This window comes from Streptopelia decaocto (genome assembly GCF_964273445.1).
Source record: "Streptopelia decaocto genome assembly, chromosome: 5".
NCBI lineage: Eukaryota > Metazoa > Chordata > Aves > Columbiformes > Columbidae > Streptopelia > Streptopelia decaocto.
The window spans coordinates 34,144,879-34,164,310 of NC_138659.1; the positions used below are offsets into that span (position 1 = coordinate 34,144,879).

Sequence of the window (19,432 nt, forward strand, 5' to 3'; positions counted from 1 at the left end):
CCTTAAAGAATCAGAATCGAAGTGTCCTCAGGCATTGTCCTGCATGGACGCGATGGTGAGGAGCTGGGTCAAAGCCATTAAGGCAAACGGCTGCTCTTGTGTCACACCACCTGCGTCATGGGCAGACAAAGGTTACTAAACCGTGCGCGTTGAGGAGCACTTGCTTCTTCAGCAGCCCTTCCACACATGAGGAATCTCTTGTCTCTTAAGGCTCTGAATCTTTTTGATAAGAACAGTTGAGAGCTATAGCTGAATATAATTTATATTCAGAAATAGAAATGATTTATGGATTAGTCTTACTGAGATTACAATTGCATAAATATGCCAAGCAGCTCAATGTAGCGCACATGTGTATGTCTTTATGCACGTACTCACACATACACATATACCTTCTCTTCCTAAGGCTCTGGTATCACCGGAGTTTTTCTGAAAATGTCAAGTTTTACAGTGCATGTGCCCATGCGGCCATTTCTTACATGAATTTGCTTTTGATACATAGTGAGTGTTCTTTATCTGTCCTTTATCTGCAATGTACTTCTGACCTTACTCTGCACAGAATGGGCAGTTTCGGAAAGCAAGTAGCCAACTGGCATCTTAAACTAGGGGAGAAAGGCCCAAGTTTCATAGGACTTCCAAAGTTCTCCCCTTTTTTAATCATTGCAATTCTGGCTTTGCTGCTTCTTCATTCCAGTGTGTTTTGCTTTGGTTGTGTGGCTTCTAAACAAACAACCAACCTTAACAGAATTCCTGGACTTTTCCAGCTGGTTTGCAAAGCGGGTATTTTGTTGAAGAGCGGGTCTCTGTCTGGCCGCGGGCACACTGACCTGCAGGGTCACGGAGCACCGGTCGCTTCTGAAGGAAGGTGCTTTCCAGCCCCCAGCCGTGCCGGTGCCGCCCCTTGTTCGGCGTGTGCAGTGGAGCACGCGGGCCTGGGAAGGGGTGACGATGTTGTGGCACCAGGCAGTGATGAGACCTGGTGGCCTTTCGAGCAACCCAGCTGAAAAAGTGTGAACCCTGAACTTGTGCTACCAACCTGACATCTTCACTGTTATTTCAATGCCTTTTTGTTTTCTTGTGTGTATGTGCATCTTCCTCGCTCCTACAGGTCCACCCTTGTCCCCTTCATCCCTTCCTCCTCCTCCGCCTTTCTTCCTGGTCCTTCCTCCAGAGCAGCCCATGCCGTGTTTGCCTGGATTATCCTCTGTGCCAGCGCTTGGTTCTGGGTGACGTCTCCTCCTTGCCTCTCCCACCCACTTCTCTCACCAGCCTTGGGTTTAACACTTTTTTAAAGAACCACCAGCAGCCTGTGCTCTCTGATTTTTATCCCTTAATTCCCTTAACCTCCTCCGCAAGGACCCTAAATTCAATTCTCTGCGCACAGCCCCTTCCCCTGTGTCATGCACAGCAGCTTTGAGAGTTTCCTCTGTTACACAGCAAGATCTGGTGTAGATACGCATGTCAAATGCCCAGTTACACCTTGCCTTGGCTGACCCGCTGTGGGTGGGCCGTTTCCCCCGCTGCCCTGGCTCTGGAGCCCGCAGAGAAACTGTAATGTCCAACCACTGTAACAATCACACCTTCCTGGGTATGTCTGTGCTGCTAAATACATGGTTTCTCACTTAACATCTCCTTTTACAATATTTCCTAAATGTTTAATTAAAAAAAAAAACCAAACAGCTTTCACTGACATTGGTTTGAAATGGATGATCCTAAAGCTTTTGTGTAATCTTCTCTTTTTTTTTGGACTAAACTATTATTTACAGGGGGAGAGGGGCAAGAAAGGCTCTAGAGGGTCTAAAGGGGATAAGGGAGACCAAGGAGCGCCTGGATTAGATGCACCCTGTCCGTTGGTATGTTCTGTTTCATCAAATGTATTGTTTTAAGATCTGTTGATGGGGAAGAAAGAAGGAAATCATAAATAATGGTCTCGTAAAAGTGCAACACTCGGGTAAGGCCCAGCTTGGTTCCCACTGCAGTCTATGGCAAAGCTGCTTTCTTCAGGGGGCAAGCACTGAGCCTTGGAGCAATCAGGCCGTTGAGTGACCATGGTTATGTTCCTTCCTCTTCCAGAGCTCACACAGGTTTGGGGTACATGGAGGTGTCCCACGTGCTGGGAGCGCAGGGCTTTCTCCTTCGCGGACAGAGCCCCGTGCCTCCTTTGCTCTGGAGACATTCCGTGTCGGCAGAACCTGAATGATGTTCCTCTTGCCTCGGAATAATGGCCAGATGGTGTGATCGCCCGGGAGCGGCACAGGGCACTCGAGCTGCATTGCCCAGAGGCAAAACAATCGCAGTTATTTCAAATGGGTTACGTTTCCGTCAAAGTACGGTGTCTATAAATTAGACACATGAATAAATAGAGGAATATGTATGCAATTTCATCTACACTCAAACGCTGCAGTAAACACTGCCAAAAATCTGTAGTACTGCCATAAATCCCAGGAGTAGTGGTGGATCATGCATCCAGAAATCCAGCTGCTGGGTTTGCTGGTGAGAGCAGTGAGAATGGACGATTTCAGAATGGAGGAGACACCATTCCCATGCTCTTAGATTTAACTCTGAGATCACAGAAAACCAGAAAGGAAACCACTACTCCTGATAGCGCAGACAAAACTACAGCGGAGCCCACGAGCCCTGTGTGCTCTGGGCACGCAGCAGAGTGCCCTGCGCCCGCCCCGCGGGCCTCGCCTCTGCTCCCGCGACACGGAGCTGAGCGGCGTCGACTGAAATAACGATAGTGGTTGATTTCACGAACAGGGTCTCCGAGGTTTTAAAGGCGAGAAGGGTGAGCCGGGGTTACCTGGGCTGGACGGCCTGGATGCCCCATGCCCATTGGTATGGCGTACCTTCCCTTTCCTGCATGCTCGTTTGCCTTCTTCTGTATCTTGGTTGTTATTTTCTGCAGCTGCATGCCCTAGAAACCCCCGGCCATTCCTCCCTTGCCCATCTCCATCACCCCTTCCTCCCGCTGCCGTCAGGAACAGCCCCTTCCCTTCGTGCTGCCGTTCACAGCTGCTCTCAGTGTTCCTTTGCGGCATGGGAAAAACGCGGCGGGAATGTGAATTTACTTACAACTACTTCAATTCTTTGCCTTCACTTTGAGATCTTTCAGCAGACTAACAAACACGAGGACTTGCCTCTGCACCGGCTTGGCTTTCTAGCAAGAAGCTTCCCTGCTTCCACTAACTATTTTTAAGTGCCTGTATGTGGCTAGTGCAGCCTGACGCCAAGCGGCATTATCTGTCACCCTATACACTGAGATGACTGAAAACAATAGTTATCCTGTTGGTAGTGAGCACCTGAAACACAGTAACTGGACACTTATGTCCCTTAATTCCTGCCAGAAGATTCCTATTTGTGACCCTTCCTAGAAGTCCAAATGGTAACTGTAGCTCCAAGAAACTTGGAATTTGGAATGGCTTTGTTTCCTGATATCCAGCTTATTCAAGTATTAAGGATGATTATTGTATTGGTGCCTCAACTAACCCAGCTACTGTAGGATAAAGGTATTTAGGAACATGTGACTGCAGCTGATTCTTAAGTATCCCATTAAACACCACCAATTTATTTACTTACTCTGGGTTTCTCTGGAGATGCAGCACTCAGGTGAGGCTTTTGCTCCCTGTAGCTGTCTCAACAACTCCAAAATACACTAAAATTTGTACTCCACTGCCCTTCCAGCCCCCATTTGCCCTGACTGGGCTTGCTCAAGTACAGTCAAGCCAAGCTTTATGCTCACTGAAAGGTGTTTGATGCCATTTGTAAGGCATGGGGTATCAGTTAGTTCAACTAGCTGGGAAAATGTGTCCCTAAGAAAAAAGCCACATTTCGTTTGGAAGGTTTTTGTAGTTTGTGGAGGAACCTAGCCCTGCAGTTGCCATTAAAACCTCTGTTATGTGACCTTGGTGAAGAGCTAGGTTAGCCTTCCTTCCAGCGTCCCCTCCTTTGGCGCTGCCCTTGTCTCTCTGGAGCAGCGACTGCAACGTGACCGCTTGCAAAGTCTTGGCTGCTGCTCTCTAACTTCTGGATGATAGGAAGAAATTCTTTGGCCGATCCCACAGGTGAGGCCATACCTGCCCAGAACAGTCCACAAGAGAGCAGGAACACTGACTAATTGCCCCACTGATAATAGCCAGGTTTCTATGGAGAAAGTTTTGGCTGAACAAAGCACCTTAATTTCCCGGGTGCAAGGATTCTGTGGGTGCCCTGGAAGCCCATCGTTCTTTTCTTGTCCTGCTCTCAGTTCGGATTCACTCCGCATGGCCGTATTAGAATGTGCACCTCTTTTCATACCTATTTTTGTTAAGGGAAACTTGCCAGAAATCTGGTGAAATAGAGACGCCATTATTTTCTTTTTATAGATAGTGTTCCGGCATGCAAGCTAGCTTGGGAATGGAAACGAGCATGGGTTTTGATCCGAGCAGGTTAAAAGCTTAGCATCCAGCTGATGCATCTGCGTGTGCACGTACAGAGGCTGTGAACTAATGTTTGCACACCCGAGCTGCGTGGAAGTTGACGCCCAGTACTAATGAGCATGTCGCGTTTCCGTTCTTGGCAAATCTGTCCACAACAAACACTTCTTGTGACCCTGGTCTTCCTCTGATCCCCAGCCTGTAACTCCCCAGCCTCCCCTTCCTTCGTACACCTAACTTCCCATCTCCTCTGCCACGCACACCACTCATTCCTACCACCCCAATGTACCAATGGGAACGCCACGATTTACCCAGTAATTAACCCGCAACCCAGTGTTTCCACATAACGTGGGGGCAGGAAATATCACAAGGAGACCACAGTCTAAAAAAGCTTTTGAAAAGCAATATGTTTGTAGCATTGTCAACACTCAATCAGTCCCTTGAGAGCGCACCTCTTTTAAATAGTTTAGTTCCCAATATACCCCCGTGCGTTTGGTTCTTTCTTTGTTGTTCTTCCTTCTCCCGTCTCAAATGGGCTCATTTGCACTGCGGATGTCTCACGTGGTGCTTGAGGAAGTGAGAACTGAGTCATTTGGATGGAGAACTGTGCGTTGTACAGTTGCACACTCTGCTCTCGAGTCCTCCTGGGCACCAGCGATAGCCCACGAACCTGACACACACACGTGGCACAGTATGTGACTCCTGTTGGAGAAGCATCTCCACCCTTAGAGCCGACTTCACCTCCGCTCAAGAGCACCCTACCACTGACACCATCTCCTGTTTCCTCGCAGCAAGTAGGGCTGCACGGAGGTGAAATTAATTGCACTAATTCACAAAAGGATTTGCCAACCACATAGTCTTTTAGTAGCACGGCCCTTCCTCAACAATACAAACCAACCAACCCTATCACACACTCCCCTTGGGATGTGCAGCCCAGGACTTTAAGGTCACAGGAGTGCCAGGGGATTTTTGCAGCAATGTCATTGACTTCACTGAGGTGAAGGGCCCCTCTAGGGAGCCAGCAGAGGATCTGCTCAGCTGCTCCCCTCCTTCATTGCCCTGGACTGGGATCTTTTTGGAGGCAAGAGGGGATGGCAAGGCAATCTCACACATGGTAACGCAAACTCGTTGATAAAAAGGGCAGAATGGAACTGGAGGGTTTTTCCAGACCCTTCTCAGGACTCAAATGTAGTGCTTGTCACCTCCACGTTATGGAGTCAAGCTTGAGGACACAGACCAGCTGTCCGGTCTGCGATGTTTTCCTCCCGCGTGCCCCCGTCCCGCTCCCCCAGGGAAGCCTGGCTAAACATCCAGGAGCAACAACAACCTCGCGTCGTGAGCTCCCCTCTCCAGCCGCAGCCCTGGCTCGGGCTGCACCGGTACCGTCCGCAGGAGCCGGGTCACTCCAAGGGGCGAGGAATGCCTGTCGGGCTCTTCCTCCAGCCCGCTCACACTGTTTGTTGCAGCTGTAACAACACGCTCCTTCTTTACTCCTTTCCTCCTTCTCTGCCTTATTTTCTGTGCCCTAAGCTGCTGTTGCATCCACATTTTTTGCAGGGGGAAGATGGCCTTCCAGTTCAAGGCTGCTGGAATAAGGTAAGACAACCCTGGGAATGCTGCGAGGGTGCTGAGTCGGCAGTGCCGCAGGTCCTGCTGATGTTTCCAATGAGCGTGGCCAAGAGGTGTGGGGTGCACGGGACTTCCAGGGCCAGGCCCCTGAGCAGCAGCACGCAAAACTCTCTGGTTTGCATATTGCTGATTAGTTTTATAGAGCAAACGAGAGAGGTTTTACCTGCGGCCTTTGGCGGCCTGGCCGGGGTGCTCGGTGCTTGCTGAGCTGTCACTAACCACTGCTGGTGAATCCTCACTAACACCTGGTTTCGTTTTCTCTTGCAGTGAAGAGTCTAACCCTGGCCGGGCCTGTGTGTGTTATTGTACATAGGATATTTATTTTTATACAGTGTTCTTCTCTGAAATGCCTAAAGTTATGCGTTTTTACAAATTATCAGAAAGCTGCATATTTTTTGTACAGAAAGTACTAGATGTCCCTCCCTCCCCGTTTGTCAGTCCTCTGTAATTCTGTGTCTGCATTATGCTTGTGTTGTCATGGAGTACAGCTGTAATATTTACATGATATTTGTACACACATGATGAATATAGGAACTGAATAAATTATTGCATTAAAAGTGCCCAAAGGAACTGTCCTGGATAGATTAAAGGGTCATTTTCATTTTTCAAGCTGGAACCATTCCAGACTATTTCAAAATATGTATTTTTATTAAAGTGACGCATCAACAATTTCGTGGTGACTAAATTAAGGTATTTCTGGAAAATTCAGAGTAGCCACTGTACACTGAGACCTGTACACTGGTCAATAATTACCAGACAGGGCCTGTTCCCCTGCAGGCTGCGCCTTGGCCATGTGGGATCGTTAACGCCTTCCCCTTGAGAATCGTCCCTGGCCAAGTCAGAGCCCCTCCTGGGGGCTGGAAACAACAATAAATAACAATAACAACTAAAAATCAATAGAACTAAACCAGAGCACCTCCCACAGGCTGGGACAACCCTCACCACAACAAGCCCTGGCCAGGAGGAAATTCAAACATCTCTCTGAACTGTAGGCCTGCAAGTAGCTTAATTAAAGCCTCATTTAAAATTAAGCACATGGCAGAATACTGCGATGGTATCCTAATGAATGTTTATTAGATAAATCAATTCACGTGGCTTTTTAAAATGTTAACCAAAGGTTGCAAGCAAATTTGCAGAGTGTGTCATTATAATTTGCATGTGTACATCTTAATTATCCTTCTTGACCTACCGTTGTTAATGTCTCGAGTCTAAACTACCCATCAAGAAAAATCACACTACCAAACTAAAGTGAACACCAAAATATACTTTCCTTAGACAATAAGCAAAGGAGTGGAAGCCCAGGTTTATTCCTGAAACACACCTGCTTTCCTTGGGCCTCCATTCAAGGAGAAAGTTTGCAACGCAGGAGCCTCCGGGATACAGCAGGTGTCTGTATTTAAAGATCCCAACAGAGGAACACAAGCGATAGTTGGCTGGTTAGACCGACCCAGTCGAGCCCCGCTCTCTGCGTAAGGCTGCGGCTGCAAGAAGAGCTCAGCACCCTCTCCCAGCACTGCTGCGCAGTTGTTCACAGAGAGAACCTACCTGTGGATCGGGGCTGGTTCACAGCAGCCCCTCCTGCAGCCGCGCCACCTCCTGCCCTCACCTGCTCAGCTCCTGCATGCACCTTTCCGTCAGTGCACAAGCCATCCGGTAGTTATTTTGTCCCTGGTTCCATACAGCCTTTTAGCACCATCAGAACAAAACAACGGAGGGAGACGCGTTTCTACCACCTGACGCCCCTTGCCTCCCCGTGCCACAGGCTGTCCCCAGCTCGGATGGCTCTCATAGTTAGGAAACTCCTTGCGACTTTCAATCTAAACTAATTCATGATATTTACTGCCATGTCTTCATTGTCCTTTGGATGGAACTTTGCCATGGCTGATGTTTTCACAAGATGGTTGGGGTGCAGGAACTGAAACGGCACAGAAAGCAAACAACTGCAGAGCAGTAAGGAACTCGTTTGTGCTCTCAGTAATCACTCATTAATGTCAGACCCGGTTCCTGTTATAAGGCTTTGAAGCTGTGAAGCTCAGCTAATTGGATCAGCAGTTATTTAAATGAATGGCACACAACTCTGGTGTTTTAATTACACACCTGTTAAACACAGAACAGTTACTAAAGGCCCAAGCGGTAATGCTGCTGGCAGCCTTGGCTCTGGAAGGCTGCAGTGGTGGGTGGTGAATTCCTGCTCTGGTCCTGTAGCACTCAGCCTGCGAGGTAGGTGGTTGGAATGCCCCAACCCCTTCTGAAAATGCTGGCTATGTTTAATCCTCAAAAATGTATAGATCCTTAGAAGAACCTAACGATGCCTTCTGTTCCCTTCAGTGTCTGGAGTGTATTTCTGGTGTGTGTTATTTGTGATTGTGCTGCATGGGATTGTCTTTGCTTGGGTTTGTCTTATCTAAAAACAAACAAAACATGCGTCTGTTATTGTGTCTTGACACGGCTACTGAAAGGTAAAGGAGTCTTGAGGTGATGCTGTATCTGCTTTATTTCTCAGGCTCTTTTTTTGACGGGTACGTTTGTGGGAGCGAAAGCTTTTGCCTGAGGCATCGGGGACCTTGAAATGCAATTGCCAGAGCTCTTGAAAGTACCGGTCTAGTGTCAGCACGGAGGCAGGAGAGGAGGGGTAGCCTGAGCAAACAGGGTTGATTTGCTTGACTCCCAGCTTTGCCCCGGCATGGTTTTCCTGCTCTCTGCGGAGACGCTTGGACTCGGAGCAGCGCAGGGCACGGGAGCCCCTGGCGCCACAGCTCTGCGGGGCTCGGCTGCTGTCAGCAAACACGCACTGTCAGCAAACACACGCAGTCAGCACGTGCTCTTATTCTTGTCACCTTTTTTCTTCTTTTTTATCTCAGATCACTCTGTTCATATCATTGGTTTAGCTTCAAATTAGCTGCTGGGCTCTAAAGGTGCTTCTTGTGGGCTGTGGAGTTTATGACCTTTGGAGGCTTGTTTAGTGCTTCCTTTTGGATTCCCTTAAAAAAGCTGAACTTAATTCAGCAAAAAGCATTTTAAAGCCTTTCCGAGAATGATATTTTGGAGTAAAGCCTGCTACTGCAAAAACTTCTTTAATTTCTACTTTCAATGTGCAAAGCAGCCGTTCCTTTTGCACCACGTGAGGGGGTTGATGTGGCAGACCCGGGCGCTGGAGAGCGCTCAGCTCACGCCTGGCTCCGCGGGGCTCAGGGCCGATCGCACCGGTCTCTTTAGGAAGCAGGCACGGAAGTAGGAGCGGAGCACTTTTGTTTTAACTGAACTAGAGAACCGCTTCAGCTTGCTGCTCCCACAGCCTGCAGCGCCTCTTACTGATGTAATAAACCAGAGGCTGCGAATCGGTGAGACCTTTACCGATTCTTTGCTCTTCTCAAACACAAGTGCTTTGCATTTCAAGAAAAACCCCGATGGCAGAAGCTGGGGCTGCACCCACCTGAATGTGGGAGCTTCATTCCAGGGTCCATCCCTGCTCAAAGCTGTACGCGGGTTGCTCTCACTGTTGTTGGCTGTTTTCACATGGGACTCTCTGTCTGCCGCTTCAAGGGTCAGACTCCTTGGCTGATAGCCAAAAAGTGAGGCAAGCCCGAGGGTGGACACGCGTTGACATGACAGCGGGACGGAAGGAGAAGAACGGACCTTCCCGAAGGTTTGCTGGAGCGGTTCTGTGAGCTCCCTGGAGCCTGGGCAGGCTCTTGGGCCGCGCCAGGAGCCCAGCGGGGCTGCGGCAGCGCGGTGCCCGCGCTTCTGCTCTGCTTTGTCTCCTCCCGCAGGCCAGGGCTGGGAAGTGACACCCTTCGTGTTCTTGTTTCCTTTGGTCATTTTCACTCGGTTCTACTATTGTGGTCAGACTCTTCAGACGAAGAATTAGGCTCGTTTTCCAGCAGCTGGTGTATAAACGAGGGCAAGACATGGACAATATTTCTGTGGGGGGGATACCTTGATCCAAGAAAGAAATCCCTCTTGAGCAATTATCCTTGGAGAAATCGATCAGCCCTGCATGTTCAGAGTGCTGCTCAGAAAGGACACGGTAACACTTTTTGCTATTTTTTCTGGTTACCAGATGACAAACTTCCACCTATATCATTGATGATTCCATCTTTAATCCTTTCATCACAAACTTCTCGTGTTAGATTATAAAGAAATGACCCTTTTATTCCAAAAAAGGAAAACCACACTGGATTTTGAAGGCATGAGGTATCTTGTCTGAGAAGGCAAACGTGGAGCGTGGAGATGTCTGGTTTCACGGAGCGGTTCCTTTGCTGTGGTCTCCAGCACGCGTCCTGCACGTGTCGCTCTGCAGCGCTCCAGAAGCACCGTTCTGCTGGCCCAACGAGGCTGTCCTGTGGGTACCCTCGACAGACATACCTCGATGGAAAATGACCATCACCAGCACGAAATTCCACCATTACATGTCTGAATACATTCATTGAAGGGAAATAAAGATTTGGCAAAGTGCTGGAGGTGCAGAGGACGTTCCCCAGTGGCCTGAAGGGCAGGATGTATAACTCTGGATGCTTGTACCAAATCTGCATCCCTTACCCGGCTCCCAGCCGAAGGTTGGATTCTGCTCACATTTACACTGCGCTGTCTTTTCACCACAGCTCCTACAACTTATTAAAAACCCTACAATTAATTGTTAAGTACATATATTACAAACATGACTCACGACCTTTCTACTTCATTGAGTGCATTGGGAATCCCATTTGCCTAAGCACTAAAACACATATTTAACTTTCAGTGTGTGGTTCCTGCAGGCCTAAATGATGCTATTTGCATATTTAAAGTACTCTGGTGAGTCAGGGCTGTTATTATTAGAGTTAATGAATGATATTATCTAAATCATTAGGCAGAACTAAATGATGAGCAATTCACACTACAGTTCAGAGAGAAAGCGCTGATTTCAGGTTCACAGTGATGTTGTGTAAATCAGAGCGACTCCCAGACAGGCGATAACCTGCAACGCACAGCTCCCGCCAGCCCGGCTGCACCAATCCTGACCCCTCACCAGAGCCCCGTACCTGCCGCGCAGGGGGACTCCGCTGTCACATAATCCCAAGGAAACAAGTTCTACGTTCCGTTCCATCTGAAGAACTGCAGGGTTTTGATTTTCCTTAAGCCTTCTGACAGATGTGTTCAATAAATAGAGTAACAGGAAGAAGTTGTTCCAGTTATGAACCAGGCTGATGAAAGGGTTAATTTATTTCATTTGTATTTTTATTTGTACTTTTTTGGGGGGAGGAGGGAGAACCAGGCCAGAACTGCAGGCGGTAGGTGTGCTTTTTGTCTTCTTTTTTAATGAAAACAATTATATATATAGTTTTATAATGTTACTCTTCTTTTTATTAATGATTTTTCAGAGCAATTTGTTTGCTCTTTTCTGTTTTCGTGTGTTTTCTTTTAGGTATATTTTTAACGGGCTTTTGGAATAAGTTTGTAGAAGTTCCTCACCCAAAATGTCCTCAGGACATTCCGATTGTGTTTGGTTTGTTTTTTACCCAAGTTAAGCAGTAAAATGGTGCTTTCTATAGGCAAACCATTTCTAGCTGGGGTAAACCCACCCGCGCCAGCCAGGGACCAGGTTCCAGACAGAACGGTCTCTCCAAAACTCTTCCTTTACATTTACAGAATTCAAAAGGGCTATGTGAGGGACCACTTGGTTGAGAATGGTCTCTTCTGATCTTAGGCAGTCTGTCCTAAAGTAGTTAGTCTGGCAAGATGCGCTGTGTCCTCTTCAGCAGCGTTCTGCAGCCCGAAATCTCAGGCTTGGCTAGAAAGCTCTGAAATAGCAATTACAAGAAATGTTTTCTTGAGAAGCGCGAGCTTTTACCTGCTGAAGTGGTGGTGTCTCTTGCGATTGTTTTCCCCCCTCGGAATTCAGCAATGCACTCATGTTCGAGCTTATCTCGAGGCTTTGCTCCATGCTGAGCCCATGTGCCAACGCTTTGCTGGGCGGAGGGTCTCCCTTGCTTTTACACTCCCCCCCGACCTTACTCAAAGTTCCTATTGCTTCCAGATGTCTTGTCCCAGGCAAAACAACTTTCTGTTCTGCATTTGCGGAAAACCTCTAATGGTCCCACGCTGATCATTTTTCCACTCACTCGTATTCTCTGCACCCCCTACCTTCTTCACCCCTCTGTTGTCACACATTTTGACCCGATGAAAAAACATCGTGGCAAAACATGAGTTAAGATTGTAGTTATCTGTTGATAGGTTTTGGAGTTGACTGTAAAGCTGCTACTGCTTAAAATGCTAGGCAGCAGAACCAGTTTAGCTTTATAGCTTGCGTATTATTTTACTTGCTTGTTGAACTTATTTGATATGAGTTAGTCAGAATATTGCAGAATTTTTTTAAAAGATAAACCTGCTAAACTTCTTTTTTGCTGCAAAACGTGACATTGAGCTGCCGTCCCAGCCGAGTTCAGCGGGTTAGACGTACTTTAGGTGTGAGAGGACTGGCCGTGGAGCTGGTGCAGCGGGATTCGGTTCTTGCTCTCCACTGCACGCTGTCCGTCAGTCCATCCTCTTTGCAGGGTTTGCTGGGAGTGTGGAATTCCATTTTGTGATAATTCCATTGTTTCCTCACAGTAACGTTTCAAAACGTTGCTTCAGTACATGTGCCCTTCCGCTCTCCTGCAAAGGTTTGCTCTTACCCCGACGCTGTGCACCAGCGGGTTCACACTTTTGGGGAGCATTCCAATGAAGCTTTGTACCTCAGGAGTACACTCTTACCTGCAGGAATTCTTGCTACTTCTCTACCCAAAGAGGACTCCTCTATTATTTCCTCTTGTCCCTCACAGTTTTAAATTTAAAGGTAGGAGAAACTGGGGTAGAACATCGTCGTTGTGTTCCCCCCTCTCCCAGCAAAAGAGCGCTGAGCATCCCTTTGATGCAGGGTGGAGGGGCCCGATCCCACAACATTCTCCTAGTTTTTAATGATGCAAAATTGAGTGCAGATGTTGAGCAGCGCAGCGGCGGGAGGGGCTGTGATGCGCGGGGAAGCCTGCAGATGCCACGGGCTCTTCAGCCGTGCGCCGAGCGGTGTGAGTGACGGGCCACGTCCGCATCACAAGGCAGTGCAGCAGGAGAGGAGGGCTGGAGAACAAACGGGTCCTGCCCAGAGAACCTCTTGTGTCAGGACGTGTAACTGTTGGCTGCTCCAGCCTGGCTTTGTGGGCAGGGAAGCACTAGCTACTACTGGTAGTGGTTTGCACAGTGTGGGGTCAAGCAGATACTTCCCCATAGCATCCACTGTCCCTGCTTCTCGTCTTTGTACCATTTGGATGCCAAATTCTTCGATACTGGGACACTTCTCCCTTTTTCTGTCAAAGATGTGCTCACCACCCAACATCAGGTGGACGTTAACGACCTAATCCTGCAGGAGAGTGATCTCTGAAGCACCTTGTTGTTATCACATACCTGGTTTTCTTTAATTTTACATGAGAGATTTTTTTTTTCATTTGGTGGCACAAAATGTACAATATTTAATACACCTGTAGTAGATTGATGACTTGTAGTAGAACTTGACAGGGCATTGTTTCTCTGTTGGTTGAGACATTTAAATCTGAATACGCTTTTTACACGTTGTTTTGTTGTGGGTTTTTTTTTTTTATATATATTGAACTTTTCAGCCTGTACGTTAAATATCCAGTGTTACTTGGCATTCATCAATGTAAGTGCTGTATATACTTTAGCGTTACCAGTGATTATTACTGTCATTGTGCTGATCCAAAGGCACTATTTCAATTTCTGTTGACACAGTTTAGCTACTCGGAATTCTTTGGCCTTCGATAATATTCCACAGTAAATAATTGCTGGAATGAAAAGGGCTGTCCCTTCCCAGCGCCGGTTCCACGTCAGCAGGAGCTGCTTCACCCAGCAGAGCCTTTCCCCTCTCTTTCCCGTTCTTGGTGATAGATAACATTGATTTGGTTTGGTTTTTATCCTGGAAGTTCTGAACTCCACGTTGGCCATTTCTAGCAATAGTTCAGAAAAGTAGAGGTGGCTGTGCCATACGGATTTACTGATCACAATGGAATTGAAATATTGTAATAATTTTGTTTTTCTTTATAGATGTATTTTTCCACTATTGTTTTTAAGCAAATCTTTTCTCAGCGTGATTAACAATTGAACACACTAAAGGATGAAACACTAAACGTGTATGAGGAAAGGGATTCCATTAAATTATTTCCATCCATATGAATGTTTAAGTCAGAACAAAGCCTGTCCCTCAGTTACCTATTTCCCATATCCATCACCTAACGCAGTGATTTCAATGAGACCCCTCCCCTCCTTGAAACCACGGATACATGTGAAGAACTCAGCAGTAAATACAGTTTGGTTTCATAAAAGTAAGCTGCTGCTTAATTATAGTGCCTTTAAAGCATTTCTGCTTTCTTGTAAAAGACGGCAATTTTGTATGTTTAATCACCAAGTATCCGTTATCGGATAAAGAAGACAGTGCTTATCTGACTTGGAGGTGCTGTTTTACATGCTGATGAACACTGCTGCGCAAGAGCCGTAGATCACTATTTTAAATTCCTTAGCCTGTTCGCTACACCATGATGAGAACAAGTGACAGGTTCCAGGAGGAGGTTCGTTTGGGAATGGACTTTTGGAAAACCGGGCAGGACATAATGAAAGATGTCTTGGGCCGGATGGCGGTTGCAATGGTGAACGTGACACCGTATTTCAAGTGTCATCCCATTGTTTTCCAAGAGGATTTGGATGAATTCCCTGTGCCTCGTGTTGGCGCTTTACTCCTTTGTGTCAATGTTTTAGTGAGGTTTCTATTTTAACGTGTGCCATGCATATTCCAATACGATCTGTATTTGTTACCTATGATGTACATACTTTGTTCTCCCTTTTATAAAAATACCTGTTTACTTATACACGGTTTCTGTCTTTTGTAAATGACAGCTCATGCAAGTGACACACCATGAATTCACTTCCACATCATACTTCTATTTGGGGATGGTTTTGATGTCAATATCCCACGGAAATCACGCTATCTGCTGTTTGCCAGTCAGCCCCAGTAACTATGGAAGTAGGTAGCAAATTTCAGCTGATTTGGCAGTGGGACAGAAGTCTCAAAAGCACTGTTTTTGCTGGCTCCACGCAAACAGGCGGCTGGATAGAGGATATATTCCTCACATCTAACTTTAGATATCTGATAATTTGACATCTGCATCAGAGCAAGTTGCCCTTGTCTCCTTTTGCAGCCGAAGGGGAGAAACAGGCAGCTCTGGGAACATCCATCCGCCCCTTCCGCCCTGTTTAGAGCCTGCTGGTCACTCCTGGACACCGGGTTTGTTTCTGTGTCCCCAAGGGACAACACAGTGGTGAAAGGAAAGTGAGCTGATGGAAAACCTTCAGCTCTTGAGTTGCCAGACAGCAAAAGTAAGTGTCTTGCTCCTCACCTCCTCCAAGTATAGATACAATGGGCCTTGGATCGTGAGGCAAAATCCTCAAGGATCTGGGTTTTTAATAGTGATCGATAGATTAAGTTATGGAGAAACATTTAAAAGTTTGGATGCTCCAACCTGGGAAGGAGAATGTGTTTGAAACGTATGATTTCTCTCATTTCTTAAGGGTTTAAGGTCACTCTTGCTTTGGCTCATTATACCTTGGGAGAGCAGTAAAATTCTGCGCTTGTGCAATAAATCAATGTTTTAAAGGTTTGCTGTGTCCTGCCTTAGACAAGCACAAGACCCAAAGGTAAGTTTATTTCAATGTATCTTCACTTATGTATTGGTCACAGTTCTAGATTTTTATCACCCCACAGGACTCTGTAGTTAGAAGGAAAAAACAGTTATTTTAATGATGTAAATTGATTTTTAAATCAAATGGAGGAACAATTACGAAAGCAGGCACACAAATAGTGCTGTCCTGCCCTGTGAAGCTCCTCTGAAGAGGACGTGGAGCTTAATGGTCCCATTCAGAGAGACAATGTGCTTGTAAATGTCACCAGAGGAGAAATTAAATGCATATCACAGCTCCAGACTATAACAAAGAGCGTAAATGCAAAGGGACAAACATTGTTTCTAGCACAGGAAAAACTGATCAGACACAACTACAAATAAACCCCTTTGTAAAATCATGAGAAGTGGGATATATGATCTAGTTTTCTAAGTGAGACGCTAGTTTGCCAAGGAAGTATCCTGCAGTACAGGCTGCAGCGATTTGTAGATGAGACCCTGGATGATCAAACGGTGCAGTGACACGGCGCTACATCTTTGTACAGAAATGGAGTTCTGCAGATGCCAAAACTGAAGCATAATTGCATCAAAAGTCCCCAGACACCTGCTGGGATGTGTCACTTTCTGCATTTAAAAGCTGTGCTATATAGTAAAAGCACGTTTTGTTGCAAATAGTTTGCTTCAAGAAATTCACGCACATTACAAAGAGAAAGGCTTTTTTGCCTCTTAGGTTGGCAGTGCTTTGTTATCATATTAATCTGTGGCCAAATGCATCACTCACAAATGTATCATTTTATCCCTCCGGCTTTCCTTACAATCAGAAGCAGCGTTTTATACCAGTTGATATCACAAGCACATTCCTTTGGAGGCAGAGGCAGCGTCCCCGAGAGCCGGCTCTGGCCCTTCTCCTGCACCCCCAGCTCCCCAGCTGGCAGCCCTAACCCGTTCAGTTCCTCACAGAGGCCACGCTGTACGTGTCACCACCGCTGTTCCACTGTTCCCCACACCGGACCCACTGCTGGCTGTTGTTTCCGAGCTGTGGAGAGGAATCCTACAGAGCATTCCTGAACTGAACACTCTATCATTTTCCAGGTTTTGTTCCTGGATTATTTTTTCTATAATTATGAAATATATGTTTGTAAACCTTCATTTGACCAAAAAAAAAAAAATCATTTTTATTGTGAATAACCATGACTACTCAAATATTTGTATTAAATGAGTATTTTTACTTGCATGACTAAGAAATGGAGTCAAGACAATGATCCCTGCAGTCTGCATTGACATGTTTAAGGCTAAGTAACAAGGATGAAAACACTCTCTTTTTAAAAATTATTTATATATATATATATATATATATATATAAAGCTAATAGCAGCATTTAGCTTTTAGAATCAGTGGGTGTTTGGGCAGCGATCTTTCCTCCTTGCTTACATGTTATCTAATCTATGACTTTTGAAGAGGACCTAACCATCAGGCTATCTTAAACACCGTGTCAGGATCTGACACAAACAAAAGTGTTTAATTCTCAAGTACTTGGGATGATCTAATTTTAAGAAACACTGCTGTAAGAGAGTTACCAAAAGAGATAGGATTTGGCTTCTCTGGTTTCTTTAAGAAGGAAAGCGTACCGTACACAATCTACTAGCATAACAAGCTCATGAGCAGCATGGAGGGTGGAGGAGGCATTAAAAATGACTCAAAGTGGGGGAAAAATAATTACAGATGTCTAGGTTATTTGCAGAAGTCAGTTATTATGTATGTTATCTACTGCCATAATATAGACATCCATTGGCTTTGATGATGTTAATGACATGACAACGCACTGATTTGATGAAACTCCTGGATTACAGATGCCCACAAGACGGAGCTTTCAGAGCACTTGCCGTTGCTGTTCTGGCAGGAGGAGCTGGATGCTGGCCAGCCCGAGCAAGAGTAAAGCTGCGTCTCTTGGCTCTGGAGCCATGAAATATTCATTACGATGTTTGAAATATAACAGCTTCTGTCCAAAAGTGAGAGTGCCACAAACAGGCTGCTTTTCCAATAGGCAGGCAGGCAGCAGTCTCTATATGCTCCATCAATAGATATGTTGTTTATTTTGACAAAGTAACAGATTGTATTTGCACTCTGAAGTCAACTGGCAGATGGTCTCTGTACAACCCAGGGAGAGCAGACTCGCTCCTGCTGACTGGGGAAAGCTCTCTTTTGATTCAGCCTGGCAAATTGTTGTCTTGAAGAATGCTAGTCTGTAACAGTTCTTTCCCAAACAACTAGATCGAAATGGCTATTGTGACCAAAAACCTCAGCCTTTCAGTCATCTTCTGCATTACAGGATTTGTAAAGATATCCACCCTGCCAATTCCCCACCACGGCGGTTAGGTGACCTGCTGTTCATTACCTTTCTAAGCCAGCCTTGTTCCAACACGGAACTCGGAGCTGGAAGAGCCCGTGTATCCCAGCTGCAGTTCCAAAAGGGCAGTCACTGCAGAACAACTCGCGTGCAGTAACTCTGTTGAAACGCTGCCTTGCTTCGATGTGTTCTACACAAAAATCGTTTATTCTTGTGTCACAAAGCAACTCAGAATCTTCCAGAAACACCTGAGGCAACAAAAAATTTACATGTAATCCTGCTGCCGTGAACACAGAAACTTTTTCCAGACTGCAACTCCCCCCCGACCTGAAATAATGCAAGTGACAGCAGAAACCAGCTGCAAAAGAGATATCTCGTACCTGCTCTGCTGCCCGTAGCACAGCGGCTTGCTCGGGGACGTGACGACTCCGGGATGCACTGTTCTTACGGTGTGAAAACCGGCAGCACGCTGGCATGGGAGAGAGGGGAGAAATGGAGGGAATTAGACTCTCATTTCAGGGAAGACAAAAGCTGCGTTAGAAGGCTGCAGTGCACCCTCTGAACTAAGGGTCTGCTCGGGCTGTGACGCGCGATGGCCACGCTGCACTGGGAAAGACAAGAGTGGAGAGCAGCCCCACTCCTACAGCGGTTTGTTCCATCTACACAGCGCATGTCTACCTGGTGGGTATGAAAACCACAACATTAAAGCTAAAAGTATGCCTGAAAGTGAGCAGAACGTTTGTTTACAAACAGAAACGAGGTTTTGTAAGCAGAGTGAGTTGTTACAATTTTGCAAGTTTGTCTCACACACAAGACGTTATTTTATTTTCTTTAGACCTCCTACATGTTTGTGTTGTGAACACACAGCAACCGTTTGATGTTAATGTAACAAACTGGGAATGTTTTCAAAAATTGATGATGCTTACTTTGTCCCATCTCAAATTATTTTTAATTGCAAAGCTATGTATCACATGCATCATTGCTACCATTATTGGATGCAATTATTTGCATCTCAAACTAGAAGAACGTAAATGCTCTTTCTTCCTTTTCACATGCGTTTTAAAGTTAATTTTTATGCTTAGTACTTGAAAATCTTTGTGTTCCTCCCATCCTCTCAATGTGGGTCAGTACACTCAGAATTCTACAGATAACTTTGCCCTTGCTAAGTTCAAAGTCTCAACAGGAAAGATCCAGCTCAGCCTTCCCCTTATGTGTAAAATAATTCAAACTCACACCCGTGAGGTTTTTTTTTTCTTCCTATGGTTTCAAAGCATTTTGACTTTGTTTTTTTTCTAAAAGAAGCGAGGAATAGACTGCAAAGCATTAATGCACAGAAATGCGTCAGATCT

General features: G+C 46.2%; 1 protein-coding gene and 1 long non-coding RNA gene across 12 annotated transcripts in view; one reads left to right on the top strand and one right to left on the bottom strand.

The window, feature by feature from the left end:
- Positions 1 to 6,704, top strand: part of COL13A1 (collagen type XIII alpha 1 chain) — a 50,049-nt gene extending 43,345 nt beyond the window's left edge. For 6 of the 10 annotated variants that reach the window (XM_082052681.1, XM_082052679.1, XM_082052683.1 and 3 more), the window contains 2 exons: positions 1,764 to 1,850; positions 2,071 to 2,314. In XM_082052681.1, coding sequence (XP_081908807.1) covers positions 1,764 to 1,850; positions 2,071 to 2,193 — 210 coding nt within the window. In that variant the 3' untranslated portion in view covers positions 2,194 to 2,314. Of the gene's footprint in view, positions 1 to 1,763; positions 1,851 to 2,070; positions 2,315 to 5,969; positions 6,009 to 6,308 lie in introns of those variants that run through there. The other 4 variants (XM_082052682.1, XM_082052686.1, XM_082052688.1 and 1 more) reach the window with 1 other exon arrangement.
- LOC309439717 overlaps positions 1 to 19,432 on the bottom strand; it is a 21,547-nt gene continuing 2,115 nt past the window's right edge. Inside the window, exons 2-3 of one of the 2 annotated variants that reach the window (XR_014184063.1) lie at positions 18,464 to 18,552; positions 1 to 110 (exon numbers count right to left, since the gene is read on the bottom strand). This is a non-coding gene — a long non-coding RNA (uncharacterized lncRNA). Of the gene's footprint in view, positions 111 to 15,832; positions 16,773 to 18,463; positions 18,553 to 19,432 lie in introns of those variants that run through there. The other variant, XR_014184064.1, reaches the window with a different exon arrangement.